At 39.1% G+C, this 16,346-nt stretch overlaps 1 protein-coding gene across 1 annotated transcript in view; it reads left to right on the top strand.

The window, feature by feature from the left end:
- Window positions 1-16,346, top strand: part of FAT4 (FAT atypical cadherin 4) — a 142,070-nt gene that overhangs the window by 57,515 nt on the left and 68,209 nt on the right. Inside the window, exon 2 of the mRNA XM_032186777.1 lies at window positions 15,038-15,169. Within this exon, the coding sequence (XP_032042668.1) occupies window positions 15,038-15,169 (132 nt within the window). The remainder of the gene's footprint in view (window positions 1-15,037; window positions 15,170-16,346) is intronic.

The raw sequence follows: 16,346 nt of genomic DNA, 5'->3' as shown, positions 1-16,346 counted from the left end.
TGTTAGACCTCTTCATGATGCCCAGGTTCACTGTAATTTTCCTACTAAGAGTCAATGTATGACTTTCTTTGGTTTCATTTATTAATTTTGGTCACATTCTCTCTGTTCTCCTACCCTTTAATATAAGGCAGTCATTTAACTGTAAGTCATTCAATTTTTTGTTCACAAAATACTTTTTTTCTTATTGTTTGTAAAACTATTGAAATGCTCCAATTGTAGAAGTACAATGAATGATCATTCTCTAATCTGTTCCACATGGATAGTGGGCGAGTTTGTACATCCAGAGCGTAGAACTTCTTTATTCAGTTAGAAACCACCAAGACTGATGCTGTTGCAGTTTAACTTACAAGTTCACTTAGAAAAACTAAAATGAATGCATTTTTAAAAACTTATAGTATACCACAGCATAAACAGCTTATTAAAGACATGACATTTATTGTCAGTAATGGCAAAACAAAACAAAGCATAAACACAAATAAATTGAGCTTAGGTTAAATCTTTCACAGAATTATATTTTTTAGTCATGTATTCATAAGGGTGCTTATATATATATATGAAGGATATCTGATTCTTTCATAGTTATATTTGAACATCCATTCTGACTTTTTTTTTTTTTTCTGAACATATTGGAGGATCTGTTGTGTCCTAAGAAGGGAACTGCTGTTTCTCAGTACCACTAAAATTCTTCCCATACATTCTGTTAAAAACCTGGAGGCTTGTAGTAATGACCAGTGGTGGAGAACTTTCAGAGGATCAAAGATTTGGCACAGTTGAGATAACAATTGAAAAACCAGAGTGCTATAATGCAAGGAATAGTTGAGTTGCTGTAGCTGGGACATCCGACTGGAACCTGAGCAAGAACAGCCTCTTTGGTTTGACTTGTGCTGTAAATACCATGAGAACAGTTCTTTTGTGGTATTTCTGCTTCCTGCCACACTAAAATTAAGATATGCAGAAATACCAGTATATTTCTTTCTTTATTTTTTTTCTCCTTTAAAGCATACTAAGATTATCAAACTTCAAAGTTAGTTTTGACTTGATTGAAGGGAGGCTTTGATTTGGTCATTCTTTGTCTGGAGTAGCCTGACTAGCCCTCCTAGCAGCTGTGTTTGTTGCATAATTGTTAAGTGCTGATGATATTTCTGACTCAGTAGTCAGGGCTTGCTTAGAACTGTGCCACAATAAAAGCACGTTCTTGTAACATCCTTTGGGAGCAAGTGGTTGTGTAGCATCCCCAGGTTACTCATGGAATGTCCCAGAAGAGGGCTGCAGGGCAGCACGTAACTTCGTGGTTTAACCTGTCATCTCCACCCAAACAGCACAGAATTGTGCTACACTGAAGCTAGAAAAGAGAAATGCATGTCAATCAACCCTTTGAGAGGGGAATTAACCACAAAAACTGTTGAATAAGTTCATTCTATTCTTGTGTTGTATATATATATGTCTACAGTTTCTCTTTTCTCTCTTTCTGTAAGCTGTCACCTTTGAACATGTTGAAGTCAATGAGAGGTGCAAAGTTATTGGTACTGGGAGAGACAGCTGTAATATAGCACTTGAATATTGGTATAGGACGTGGACTATTAAACGTTCCCAATATTGACTCTGGAGGCCACAGTGTGTAACTTCATAGGTAGAAGTAGTTTCTACCTATAAGGAAAGATGTAGCAGACCTACAGAAACCAATAAAAGTCAAATCTCTGAATTTATGCTTGCACAAAACACTTCATATTCTTTATTGAGGTGACTGTAAGAATCACATGCAAACACGCTTTTCCAGCTATTTCTGTGAATGCCTGTTTTCTTTTGCTTTATTTTTCTTCAGTGTGTAAGCTCATATATGTATATTTCCAGGGGTACTGAAACTGGTTCTTAATGACTGGGTTTCTAACTTTTTCCATATCAAATCTGAACTCAAAACTGAGTAAGAAAATTCAAAAGATCAGAATAGGAAATAAAATTCGTAATTGACCTGAAAAAAAATATAGTGAGTGTCAGCCACCTTTTGCATTGTCAGGACAAAAATGTGTCATTAAGCTGATCTGAACATTTCTGGAGATCAGAGTGTGCAGTTATATAAACTTGAATCTTCACAGTTTGCTAAAGATCCAAAACAGTTGTTCAGCTGTTCAGCTTTAGGAAGGCTCTTATCACAAAACTTCATCACTAAAACCAGCAAATTCTTAAGGAGAGATAATGTAGATGAGTTGAATGTTATTGTGCAGAAAAACAAAGCTGAGGCATACGGGATTTTGCTTTTTTTTTCTTTTATTTATCGTCCAAGTACATCTAATATGTTCTGCAGTGGTTTTCTTTTAGCAAGGACTTAGAAATAAAGGTCATGATTGACCAAAAAGATAACTGGGACAAGATTTGCATGAAGATAGAGCTGTTTAAACAAATCTACTGATATATGGGAGAAAAGTGAATAAGGAGGGCTGGTATGTCCAAAAGATTGAAGTTCCTGGCTGTTTCATTCAATTCTGATGAGATCAGCCAGGGAAAACAGCCTAACTATATGCTTTTAAGGTGCAGACTTGGAAACAAAGATTTGGAAACAAGGACATACTGCTGCAAAGATAGTTTCCCCAAACCTGCAGCCCCAGGGGTTAGCCTTTTTCATCATTTCCAAGCCCTTGGTAAGTCTGGAAGACCTTTGGGGCAGGGGGCAAGGAATGGCAGTGGAGTCCAAGGCCTTACCTTCATGAGCACTCATCCCATGGATTTGCATTTTCATGTCCTTTTACCAAGATGACAGTGTTCATGGACTTGTTGTTTCCTCTGGGAGGAGGAGGGAACCTTTCCAACCAGAGCTCAGCTGCCTGACCGCATGGTGGAGTGATGCTCACATTGTTTGTGGTGACTCAGGGGACACGGCCCTGTTGCATGGTGCTGAAAGCAGCCAGGGGACCCTGGTTGAGTGCATGTGTTCCCATTTTGGAAGAGACGACCAGCTCTGGTTTACTTGCTGTCATAACTGTTGTAAAACTCCCCATCACAGATGGCTGGAGACGGTTGTCTTGGTCCCACAAATAAAAACCACATGTTTCTAAACTCCTAATCTGATTAGGCTGATGCCTTGTCTCTCTCCTTGGCAAATTTCCTTGAGACTAGGGATGAAGCTGGATGAATCTAAGATGAATCTGTTTTAGCCTTCCCAGGACGAGTGTTTGCCCCCCAAATATTCCAGAGAATAAATAGTACCATAAATGTAAGCAAAATAACTGTCTGTTTTTTCCTTTTTAATAATGCCCAAATTTTAATTGAGTTTAAGTCAGAAGTGTCCCTTAAGAGTCCGATTCACATGGAAAGGTGATCTCAGATTAAGGATGCTTTCCTAAGTCCCGTGTGATGTACGTTCATTTGAACAGACCAGCAGAGGCTGTTGCAGCCCTGCAGAAGAGAGGAAAGGCAGGGACGTACCGACCTGCGGTGTCAAGCAAGGAGGTATGGATTTCCTGTCACTAAGCAAACCCATCTGAACAGCCCTTTTTGGGATCCTCTGAGCACCAAGGACCTTGCCCTGCTGGCAAAGGAGACCACACAGCCATCCCTTGATGGTCAGCTGGATCTGCTGAGGGCAGCCACAGGGAGAAGGTTCATCTGCGGCCACCTAACAAGGCCTTCCCGGCCACAAGTGGCCCATGGCCATGGCAAGGGAACCTCCCAGGAACAGCGGGAGCAGATGCTGAGCTGCTTCAGAAAACTGCAGTCTGCAAACAAGGAGTGAGGTCGAGGAGAGCATTTCCCTGAAACTTGCAGAGCGTATCTACATGGAGAACGTGAAAATATTTGGAGTTCCTAGCCCTGCTGTTGCTTATTAGCAGCCTCTTGATGCTGTGGTTGAAAAGCTTTTAGGCCTTTCTGAGAAACGGCCCTGTTCTTCTGAATGTGAAGCCCCCAAGTAGCACTTCAAACTTGTATTTTATTTATCAAAATCTATTTAGACTTCTGTAGTGTTTCTTCTCTGAAAAGTGTCGCTGTTAAACTCTGGTAACTCTGCATGACATCAGTCAGCATTCAGTCCTATAGCTTTAATTTGTTTCCACTCTCAGAAAAGAAAATATATCCCACCATCAAACTGTGGTTTCTTAAGTGACTACAACAATGCTTTTTCTACCATTGCCCTTGGTCAGGGAGCTTTTCTTCTACTGTTTCAGCAACCTTCAGTGATGGGGTGGATTTATCCTATTGTCCTAATGATTGAATGTGCCTCATTATTATCAAATGTCACACCTGTAAGTTTAATTAGATGATTTGTTTAATTTAGAGGTGTGTCATTCCCATCCTTGAATTGCTAATGCTTGCTTTTTCTATCTTTATGTTGTTGTGTTTTTTTTTTTTCCTTTTTTTTTTTTCTGGCATGGAGTGAAATGTTCTTACCAAGTCAATCCATTTATTATTAAATGGCAGTAGACCTCATTTAATTAAATGCAAAGTTATAAACTAAATGGTTCCCAAATGTATAATGTTTAGAGAATTTAAGAAAAGAAAAAAAAAGCTCACTAGAAAGTGTCTGCCAAGTGTTTGTATTGGTTTGGCAGGTATTTGGAGTGGTTTTTGTAACTAGAGGCAGTGCTAGATGCAAAAGGATTAACGTCTTTACGAGAAAATTACCAGTTTTACCTGGGAAAGTGACATGGGACCACATATGTGTGTGTGTCCCAGCATCAGTGGGTAGACAGTGAAAGGATGGGTGCAGGAGCTTTTCCTATGCCTCTGTGCTCGGACGGATGGAGTGGCTCTGCCCTCACTGCCCTCCTCTCCATGTACCATGCCCCAGAGCAGTCACACCTCTCAACACGCTTTGTAGCAAACTGCTCTTTCAGGCACACGTAGCAGTCCCTGAGGTGAATACCCCTGTAATGCTCCCCAGGGCTTGGCCTTCCTATGGTGAGCAGATTGCAAGCTGTGCCCTGTGTACTCCAAGACTCTCAGTTCACCAGATATATATGGTGTCTACATATACACACATACATACATTTGGGCTTATGGTCCTTAGTGCCAGCCCAGCTATCTGTTGGTCCCAGCAGCTTGCCATTTCTGGGTGGAAACAGAGGTCCTAGTGTATTTGCTGATCCTATTGAAATGTTAAAAAAAAAAAAAATGTTTTTTGAACAATCAAAAAAATTTTTTGTTGTTTTAAACTATGGGAATATTAACTGACTTACACATGTTACTCATTTAGCAGTACTGACAAAATAACCTGTATTTCATTACGGCCTTGGTGTTGAAGGGGGAAAAAATATGGCTGCTTGTGGCATTCCTTATCGTTCTTATTCCTTGTACCACTTTGATGTTTATCTCTCACTTATTGTGAAGTTGGATTATTTCGATTTTCCATGTATACAATTATGCGTGTTTTGATGTGTGTTTTAAAATCAGTGTGCTGTTGCTTTCTGAAATTAGCCAAGGTTTGAGTATCACATTCCTTAGCCCAGTCTTAATTCCCTCTGCTACATGCAAGACTGTGCCTCTTTTTGGAGAGCAGTAAATTATGCAGCACTTAAACAATTACTTAAACAATATTGATTTCAGGGGGAGCGGGAACAGCAACACAGCTTGCTTTGCCTTTAGCAAAACATTTTTTCTGTTCTAGCTTTTCAGAAAGCAGAGTCAGCCCCCAAAGCCTTGCTCTTCAGTATGACCGCCCTGCACTCGGCAAGGCACTTCGGGGAGGGGAGCAGAGGCACTCGTGTCCTGTCCTTGCTCGTGGCCATTCCTGTGGGTTTGTTGTGGGCCGCTGACTGCCGAGGATGTCATGTGGCACAAGGTTGACAGGAGTAGTAGCTTTTGCTTGAGGAATAACATCAGTCATGGTTGCATGCATACAGCACGCCCAAGCAATAAATAATTGAATCATAGCCTTAACTGTTTGCTTTACTTGCCCTTTCCAAAGTAAAGCTGCAATGATGCTTAGATTTGAGCATATAACTTTCTTTCCCTGTGCCTTGGGCTGCTTAACACATCATGACAAATCTTTGCCTGGACTGACCTGGCAGGGTATCCAAACACGAGTGGCTTGGTCGGGGTTGAGGCAGTAAGTTTGGGCAGCACAGAATGCATCTTTGTTTGCAGTTTCTGAGTAGGAAGCCAGTGTTGTCGCAGAGTGACTGGGACGAGTGCCTGGATCCAGTGTTTATTTCATTAGCTGGGGTATCAGAATACCATTTGTCTTGTCCTCAGTGATTTATGGTATGCACGCTAGGATTAAGTGCTACAAATAATAGTTTCTGAAGTTAATTTCTGTATACTGCCTTAGTGTTTATTCATCTCTTTCCGTGAACATGTGGAGGGATACAATTTATCAGCCACATATGTTTACTCATGAGCTAATAATGCAGTTTCCCATGTCTCTGGTTTTAATGAATGCCCTGCCCAGGTACCGATGGGCCCCTAGCATGAACAGATAAATCATATAATTACAGAATGGCTTGGGCTGGAGGGGACCCTAAAGCCCATCCAGTTCCAAACCCCCTGCCATGGGCAGGGACACCTCCCACTGAATCAGGTTGCCCTGGGTCCCATTCAGTCTGGTCTTGAGCACCTCCAGGGATGGGGCATCCACACCTTCTCTGGGCAACCTGTGCCAGTGCCTCACCACCCTCTAAGTGAAGAACTTGCTGTTAACATCTAAGCTAACTCTCCCCTTGTTAAGTTTAAAACCATTCCCCCTTGTCCTGTCATTATCTACCTGAGTAAAAAGTCATTCTCCAGCTTTTTTGCAAGCCCCCTCTACGTACCAGAAGGCCACAACGAGGTTACCCCGGAGCCTTCTCTTCTCCAGGTTGAACATCCCCAGCTTTCTCAGCCTGTCTTCACAGGAGAGGTGCCCACTGATCATCCTTGTGGCCTCCTCTAAACCCACTCCAACAGCTCCACGTCCTTCGTGTGCTGTGAGCCCCAAGAGCTGTGTGCAGGACCCCAAGTGGGGCCTCATGAGGGCAGAGCAGAGGGGGGCAGTCACCTCCCTTGCCCTGCTGGCCTCACCTCTGTTGATGCAGCCCAGGATGTGGCTGGCTTTCTGGGCTGCAGTCATACTGCATGTCTGCTAAATGCAGTATTTGCAGCTCTCTCACAGGAATGAGCCACTTCTTTTCAGCGGTGGTACCATCTGGGCTTTGTAGATGTAACCACAGCAGGTAACGCGCTTCCAGACAATGCCTTATTGTCTGCATAGGCAGCCACATGCTGCAGTCGGAGACCTTGCATACCTACTTAGAATCAAGATTAAATTACCAACCTTTTTGGCATTTTTATGTAAAATGTTCTTTATTATGGTCTTCTCATAGCTAAAGTATGAGTCACTTGCAAGCCGTAATAGATTTTGGCTATGCCGCATGATGAAGTGTTCTGGATGCAGTGAAACATTTAATCAAGACTCCAGGCAGAGCAACTCCCAGTGGTCACCTTAAAAAAAAAAAAAAAAAAAAAAAAAAGAGAGAGAGAGAGAGAAAAACGAATTATGGCACCTTTTCTTTGCAGCGTTAAGGTTAGTGTTTGTTAGGGACATCACAAGAAGGTGACTGTTTTAGCTTTAAATAATAACGTAAGCAGATTTACGCCTAATTTTTCCAATAGTGTCAGTTAAATAATTGGGTTTGTGAAAGCACTCTGATCTCCCAGTGTTTTTTAGAAGATATTGATGGTTTATAAAAATGAGTTAGTTGTAAACCTTCAAATTGCCTTACTAAACTGTACTTTATAGTATGATTTCACCTCCAGGAAAGTTATGCAATGTTAATATAGTGGAATTGCAGCCCATGGATTAAAATTACCTGGGAAATTACAGCATTACTTATAAATCCTATTCATCATGTTTATGTGCACATTTTTTTAATGAAGAAAATGAAATGTTGATAAAATGTGTTGAGACCTATGTTTCCAAATGATTTCAAGGCTGGTAATCAATAGTAACTCCTAATTTTGTTAGGGAAGAGAAAATCCTGATAGAGATGGGCTCAAAATGTTGTATTTTGCTGTGTCCATGTATGATTTCCACACTCTACATAGGGGTGATTGGAATGGGTGATCACATACCCTGTGACTGCTTTCACATCCTCTCTTTCCTTAAGGTACTCTTTGAAAATGGACCTTTGGGCTTTGACATCTAAATTAAGTCTTGTGCTTTGGTATCCTCCTGTGGAGAGATCTCAAGTATATGGCTTGACACATCCATTTATTGCATGAGTCACCATCACCTAAAATCAAAGACTTTGCCTGAAATTTACTAGGAGGAGTTTAGATTACATTCACTACACTGATTTTTACTGATTTTTTTTTTTTCAGATATGCTACCCCAAAACTGAAAAATCAAGTGGTTGGAGCTGCCGCCTCCTAGACATTTTAACTTGTCTTTTTTCCAGCACTGCCTATTTAGTTTGCTTGTTTGTTTTTTTTTGTTTGTTTGTTTGTTGTTTTGTTTTTTTAATTTATTTTTTTTAGTCCCAGCCACAATCTTCCCACTGTTAGTAGTGGGATTCTTAACAACTTTGTATTTCTATATAACAGGTTTGCTGGCCTGCAGTACAATAGCCTAATGTGATTTTTATTGTACTAGCATGTCCTGGGATTGTTTGCCTCCTAGAGAATGGAATATTCAGATGCTTCATTCATCTTCTGTCTAAGCAAAAGCTATCATCTTGTCCCAAGGCATTTTCTTTAGAAGTGGGCTTACCATCCTGTTGTGGAAATTGTAAATATACAGGGTCTGTGGTTCAGGTTTCCCACCTTCCTGAGCTTTGGTATCAATGGTTATTCAACTAAATTTAAAATTAAAAACTAGCATTTTTTTCTTGCTAGTACTCTGATTCTTAATCCATTCCTTTACCTTCACAATTTGGAGAAAGCAAATGCACTGCTCCTGCAAGCATTTAGTACAGCTTTAACTTTACTGATGTGAGTAGCCAATAAGATTACTCATGTCAATAAAAAAAAAAAGGGATTGTACATCATACATGTGTTGTTCAGGATTAGCAAACCATTGCTTGCTGGATGAACAACAGGCCAAAGTGATGGAGACAGGAGAAAAATAACTAGTGTTGGCCATGTTCTTGTGTTAGCTGCATGTATATGATAAATTAATAGTTGAATTTTCTCTTTTTTATTATTTAGAAGAATATTATTTAGAATATTTGACAGGAGATTGGGAACAGAGTCCTTTCACTTTTGTTCTGCTAAAATTATTTATGATAATGCACTACCACAGTCTCCAGCAAAGAAGAACAAGCTCCTTATGTTTTTTAATATGAAGGATCATATAATGGCTTAAGCATAAACACAAGCCTTCAGGCAGTGTGTGCCAATACTGCCGTTAGATTAGATGGTATCTCTCGAGAGATGCAGTGTATATCACGGCAGCAAGCAAAGGAAAGAATGACTCAATATATAAATTGAAAGAAAAGCTGTTGCCTTTCCATTCTGTTTGATCTTTAATCAAATAGCTGTAGCATTTGAAGGAGTATTGAACATGTGAGACATCTGAGACTTCCTTTCTTCTTAGATCATCTTCTAGCGAGAGATCTCTGATGAAGCATGGAACACGGACAGGGTGGCTGCAAGCAGGAACGACTGCACATGGTTTTGGGCTACCAGTGAAACTTGCTGCTGCCACATGAGCTAATTCAAGTTTTCTGTGGCTTTTTTTCCCCCTCATTTTTGTTGATTAGATGGAAGAACTTTAGAAAAAAAAAAAACCAACTCTGTCTATAAACCCTACTCACCTTGAAATATAAGAAAAACAAATGTTAATACATGCAATAAAACAGAGGGATAGATTCTGGCCGAATGAGTCCATTGGTTTATAGAAGGCGTTACAACCAGATAGAATTTGGCACGTTGCCTTCCAGTGCAATGTTTTATTTTACATACCTTTGTAGCTCATAAACCCAGCAAGTTTGGTCACTGGAGTAATTTCTTGTTCCAAAATAAAACTCTAATATTAAGCTTTTTATGTTGAGTATGGAATTTGTCTAGCCTGTTCAGTAGTAATTCTCTGGGGTACTAGTATTTTTGAAGTTGATTGGTTCTTTTGGTCTTAGAAATTAAACTCGGTCTTCTAGTAACTGTTTCTTAATTCAACACATTATTTTGAGTAAGTGTCAGAATAGATTATTCGAATGCAAACTCTATTTATAGCATCCAGATAGTAATTCTGGTTAACAAAAAATAATAATAAATTATTTTGCATCATAACTGAGTTTCTTCTTGGGTCCAATATTGTTTCTTGATCTGTGCACAAAGAGTGAAGACTACACTGCATTATCATTCTTTGTAGTCTCATTCATATAGACTCTTCATAAACACCCTCAATTCAAAGAGTGTGTTATTCAAAGCAAAGACCACCTTTAAAACAACAAAATCAATGAGTTTCCCACTACTTCCTCATGTTCAGGTTCATGCCCTAAATGCTTAAATACTGTATGCTTTATGAATTGATGTCCTTGTTTGATTCTTTATATGTATTTGTTCTGCATTTGTTTATTTAGGAAAAAAAAAAAAAAAAGCACCAATTTGAGCAGCAAATAAGAATCCGAACAAGATTAAGGTCATTAATACTTCCTCTGCTTTGAAAATGAGACAGCAAGCTGCAGCAATCAGGATGTCACAGATGAGGATGGGTTGGCCATCTGTAATAGTGGCAGGGGCATTGCACTGTTGCAAGGACTTACTGCTACTGCTAATCTCTGTGGTTTGTTTTACGTCTGTATTTTTGCATTCCAGATTAAAACACAAACAAAGAAAACCCAAAGGTAGTTTGCATATAATTTGATATATACAATTATTGTGTTTATTTTACACTGCACCTTTGCAATAGTTTGCAGATAAGCAACCTTTTTTTTTTTTTTTTTTACTAAATAAACTGAGGGAAAGCTTTAATTTTCAGGCTTTTCTCTAGATGCATTAAATGTGTGAGGGGAAGCATTATACTAGAATGTTTAGAAAATTTGAGTAATTTTCTGGAGATTTACACACATACATATGGATAGAACAAAGCTTGTCTGATTTTTCCACTTCCCCCTGTACAAATAAAGCAAGGCAATATTTTGAATATATTCTTCAGTTTTCCATCACATTCATGAATGATTTAGAAGTCACTGCAACTAAATAGTCACAGTGATCCCATGGCTTCAGCAGAAATTCAAGACTGTTTAGAGGGGCGAAACCTGCATCAGTAGGAGGAGCCATTTATGGAACTGAAAGGTGCAAGCAAACAGGCTTCACTCCTTTTGCTGCTGCTGTATTTTATTATATTTGAGTCGTTATTTTATCTGAGACAGTAACAAGCTTTGGTTCCTATATTAAATGTACTGTAGGTATAAATGAAAATGAAGGATTTGTCAGAAGGACGGGAATTTGCAAGAGTTGCTTGGTCAGAGACTGTCCAGAGTGCACTACTTTGAGAAGTCCAAGGACTGCTCTCAGGTGACTAGTGCCTGGCTTGTGTCCTCAGAGGCACTGAGTTATGGGTGCGAGGTCATGCAGAAATATTTCCTGTGTTGGGTAGATTTGGAGGACAAGAGGAGGAGGGGGGTGCTGATCACTTTCCATGTAGCCCGGGCACTTCACTTCCTCCAGTCATACAGACATTTTCACCAAGCGGTTCCTTCCTGTTCCAGGGGCCAAGAGTTGGACAAATCCCTTGAGCGCTCTGTCTTTCTTCCTGTGGCATATTTCAGTGTTTGAGTCCTTTGGTCTTCTGAAATGGATATTTATTCTTGTACTTGCTGTTGTCACTGGAGGGTGTTCTGTAACGGGTGCAAGATGAGAGCACAGCATGCATTCTGTAGACCTTTCTGAACATCTTTTCTGAAGACCTTTCTGCCTGTGGTACAGATGGTACAGATGACCTTCTTGTCTTGCCTTGATTAAGTCTGACATAGATTAATAACTACACAGTTATTAATTGGTAGCATATGATGTTAATCAAAACGTGCATTTCAAGAGTCAGAGTGATGCACGCTAGTATGATGCACGCTAGTATCTTTATGCAAATGTAATGTGGGACTAGAAAGATAGAGGCATTTGGCTGCAGAGAGATGGTTTGGGTGTTTCTTTAAAGCTTTGGGGATTTTTTAATTCTTCCCTGGCAATGATGTGGTAAGATGTACTGGAACTTTTCAGTGTCCTGTGATACTGAAAGACTTTGTGGTCATGGTTGTCCTAGGAGCTTCTACCAGGGGTCTACATTTTTGAAATAATTTCAAAGTGAAATTAATATCTGATCTCCTGAATGGAAGACTGCCCTTTAATCTTGCATCCTTAAATTAGGCTATATACCTAACCTCTCTTAAATAAGGTCTTGGGCCTACAGTGCAGCAATTCACTCTTTTGTCTTGTGGAGACTGTGAAGATTTTTCTCAAGTCTTTCTAAGTAACCTATTATTTACAGGAAATTTCTGTAAATGATCACATCCTAGGATTTTATTCTTTAGTTTTGCCAGTGCCATGTGTAAACTAAAGTGGTAAGACATAGAAGAAGTAAAAAAAGAAGTTTTACACAGGGCTGGTGATGAGAACTAGCCAACAGTGAATTATGAAGCAATATATATTATCAAAGCCCTGTGAATAAGCAGCAGTTATGGTGTAAGCCCCCTTAAAAATAGTGGTCTCTATCTACAAATTTATCTCCTTATATGAGCATTTTTTATTTTTTTTTCTGACATTTAAAGCATGTCTTTAATATAAAGTAGTGTCTTTGTTTACTTGCCAGGTGATTTTCCGGGATAAAACTATTTCTATAAAATCAATCATTTTTACTTTTTATTTTCAGTCCTCCAGAATCGGACTTTATAATTAATTAATTTCTCACACAAACCATGCCGAGCCATCTGTATCCTTGGATTCTTATTATTTTACATGATGCAAGCTGTAGGCAATGCAGATCTCCTAACCCAAAACCCCAGAAGTTCTCATATATTTTTCATGTTTTTTACAAAGAGCAATCTCTCATTGTGAAATTCGGTTCCAGTGCTGATATATCACCAGTAGCTGTAACACTGTAGTTGTGCGTGATATACAATGGTATTAATAAATAAATTGCAGAGCTGTGCAGCTGCTTTAGCTTGAAACTGTACCTGGTGAAATGCAATACTTTCACCAAGAAGTGTGGTTTGTTGTGCCAGTTCAGGGGGAGGACCTCCTTGGCAGGTGACAAAATCCTTCGTCTGTCACTTCTGCTGTGTTTCTCCCCTTTCAGTGAATAATCGTCAGTCTGGTGCAGCAGTCACTATGAAAACCATCAGTATTCTCTGAAAATTTGTGTCTGGTTATTTGATTGTTTGAATCATTGTTTGTGATGCTCTGGTTAGCACTTCTTGTACTTCTGTTGTCACAGATGTGAATTTCACAATAAAACGTTAATTTTTCTCAGTCCATGAAGCACAGTACCATTTGCAAATGATCAAAGGAATTATATATGGTGTAAATAAATAACAGTCTCCTATAAAAGGCCATTTAAAGCCCAGTGTTTTGTCTGCATTTTCAGCAGATTTCTCTAATATTGATGTAATATAGCCTCTGTTTTTAAAAACTTGTCAGTTCCCTTTAATGCCATGGCAGGCTGTCTGCCTGAACCTTCTTTAGAAACTGCCTCAGAGAAGCAAGGTGAGATCCCTGGCTTGGGAAGCCCTCAGAGGATCGATGGCTTCGGGGTGCAGCCACTGGGATCTCGGGGAGAGATGCTACCAGCAAGCCTGGCTGACTCAGTTGTTCTGCAGACAACCGAGCCTCTGTCACTAACACTTACTTTTGGGATCATCCTGGTGATTGTCAGCATGGTTTGGCAATTACTGATCTGCTTGGGGATGGGGAAAAATTATGGCAGGTGACTAGAAATAGTAAAAATCATAGACTTCATATCACCAGGGGTGTCTGCATTGATCATACCCAGAGCAGGCCTGTATGTTTTCAACGAACTACAAGGAAAACCTCTGTGGACAATGGCATGGCAACTACATGCAAGTACAAAGTAATATTTTGCCTGTCAGCCTAGGTATCTTCTTTAAGTCATCCATGTCTTTGCCACCCTTCCTGTGGAATGGCCCTGTCTACTTTTCTCTATTCCTTAATGAGAAATAAAGACAGATTGGCTTCCTCCAGCTACTCAGTTTTCTCTGTAGAGGTTCTTCAGAGTTTGGTGGCCATTTAATATTTTGAGACCCAAACCAGCCCCTTTTTCTGCACAGGAAAAAAAAAAAAATAAAAAATGATGCCAAATATTCAAAAAAAAATATTTGGAATATTGCATGTCATACCTAGCAATCAGGGAAAATCAAACTCTATGGCTTTTTGAATTGCCATCAGCAGAGGTATGAGAACTCAACAATCCTGCTTATGAAAAAAAAAAAAAAAAAAAAAAAAAGAATAAATAATACAATCTTTCAGAAACCATCATTGCTACTTGGGAAGGCATACACATACAGCAAGTGAAAACAATATGTTTAGGTGTACATAAGAGAGTGGGTGCTAGTTGCTGCTTCTAAAGTAACATTTGTGTTTGCAATTAGACAAGAGCTTTGAGAGAGGGAAAAACACATATAAATGTATATTTTAATATAAAGTGCAAGGGTGTTTTTTCCTCCCTCAGAACTGAGAGTTGCCAATACATAAACATTTCAGAGAGAATTTTACACCACCTCATCTTTATGTCAAGCAGCATTTAATGGTTGAATGATCCCCTGCCCCGGGACTTGGCAGCTATCCTCCAGGGGCCGACTTTGGGGATTACAATGACAGTCTATCAGTGGATCTTTTCCAATATAAACTAGGCTAGGACCATTTAAAATCAGTCGCTATCAACAAGTCAAATTATCTTTATTTATGTTAGAGGTTTTCCTATGAGTATTTTCTAACAATGTGGAATTTAAATATCCAGAGGGGCTGTTCCTGTTGTCAGTGTTATTTGGGAATGTTCTAATTCATGCGATTAGGCACAATTTACCTGATTTCTTTCAAAATTATGTGATTTGTAACATTCGAGTCTAATCAACATCTAACTTGCAGTGCTCACACAACTTTTTCTGATTCTTCCTCTTTATAGGTGGAAATAACGCTTCAGGATATCAATGACAACCCACCAGTTTTCCCCACAGATATGCTTGATCTGACTGTAGAGGAGAATATAGGAGATGGATCTAAGATAATGCAGCTGACAGCCATGGATGCTGATGAGGTAGGAGCATGGTTTCATATTTGAAGAACTGTACTAAAAATGCAATTCTGGAAATTCATTTCTTTGAGGACACTGCAACTAAGGAGCTGTTAAAAAGCCAGCAAAAGCCTTCTGAGCTACTGATATTAAACAGCCAGTTGGCTTAGCGTGGGATATTGTAGTCTCTTGTATGTGTCAGGCAAGTATATCCAAATATAATTTAATGTATTCATTACTTTTGGAAATTAAGTTATGAGAAAGTTAATCATATTGTTTTTTTCACTTGAAATGATTTTCTTTACACTGGGGAAAGACCTAAAAAGTCAGTATGAGCATGCAAAGAAGCTTGTGTTGTCATTAAAATATAGTGTTACACTTAACAGCAACAAGTAATTCTTGCATTCAAATAATAATGTAATTCAACCCCCTCAGGAGATTTTTTTTTTTTTTTTTTTTTGTGGTTATTCCTTCTGTGATTGTTAATTGATGTAATGAATCTTGCTTCTACATAGGGATGCACTAAAACACGCCTAGGAATGGTATGAATGATAAGAACTTCTTCTTTCTTTTGTTTTCTGGGAGCAGTCTGATGTACAGACAGAAAGCAGGATTTTGGAAAAGTGCACAATCATAACAAAAGTTGTAACAGTATATATCTTCAGGTTAGGAAGAAGTAAATCTTAAATGGCCACTTTCTGCTGAGATACAGCAAACTGATATCTAAGATTTTAGCAATGTATTACGCTCAAGCCTCTTTTGTGACCATTCCTGCTGTGTTATGCATTTCTGTCTTCTTTTTTCACATGTGCAACCCATATATGTAGCTCAGTAAAATGCGGGTGCCTGAGCATGCTGCCTTTACTACATGCACAGCTGCTTTCAGAATCAAAGGTTTAACTTTAAAAGGGTGACAGAATGCTTAAAAATTATGGTTGAATGGTGTACATGAATCCCTCTTATAACTATGATAATGATTTTCAATGATAGTATTAAGGCAGCAAATTTCAGCCCCTTGTCGGTTATAATAAAATCTTTGTAGAGATCTGAGAGACGATGTAAAGACAGACTCTAGCTGATAGATGTTACTAAGGGCTTTAACAATTACAACAGTTTCTAGAGCTTTGCAAATGCATTTCAGACAGTTGTTGATGGGAAGTTTCTATACAGCTTTGTAATAGGTTTCACAAACCTTTTATTT

Source organism: Aythya fuligula, chromosome 4, assembly GCF_009819795.1.
Source record: "Aythya fuligula isolate bAytFul2 chromosome 4, bAytFul2.pri, whole genome shotgun sequence".
Classification (NCBI taxonomy): domain Eukaryota; kingdom Metazoa; phylum Chordata; class Aves; order Anseriformes; family Anatidae; genus Aythya; species Aythya fuligula.
The sequence above is the reverse complement of the archived record's forward strand: the minus strand, read 5'-3'. Positions and strand labels throughout refer to the sequence as shown.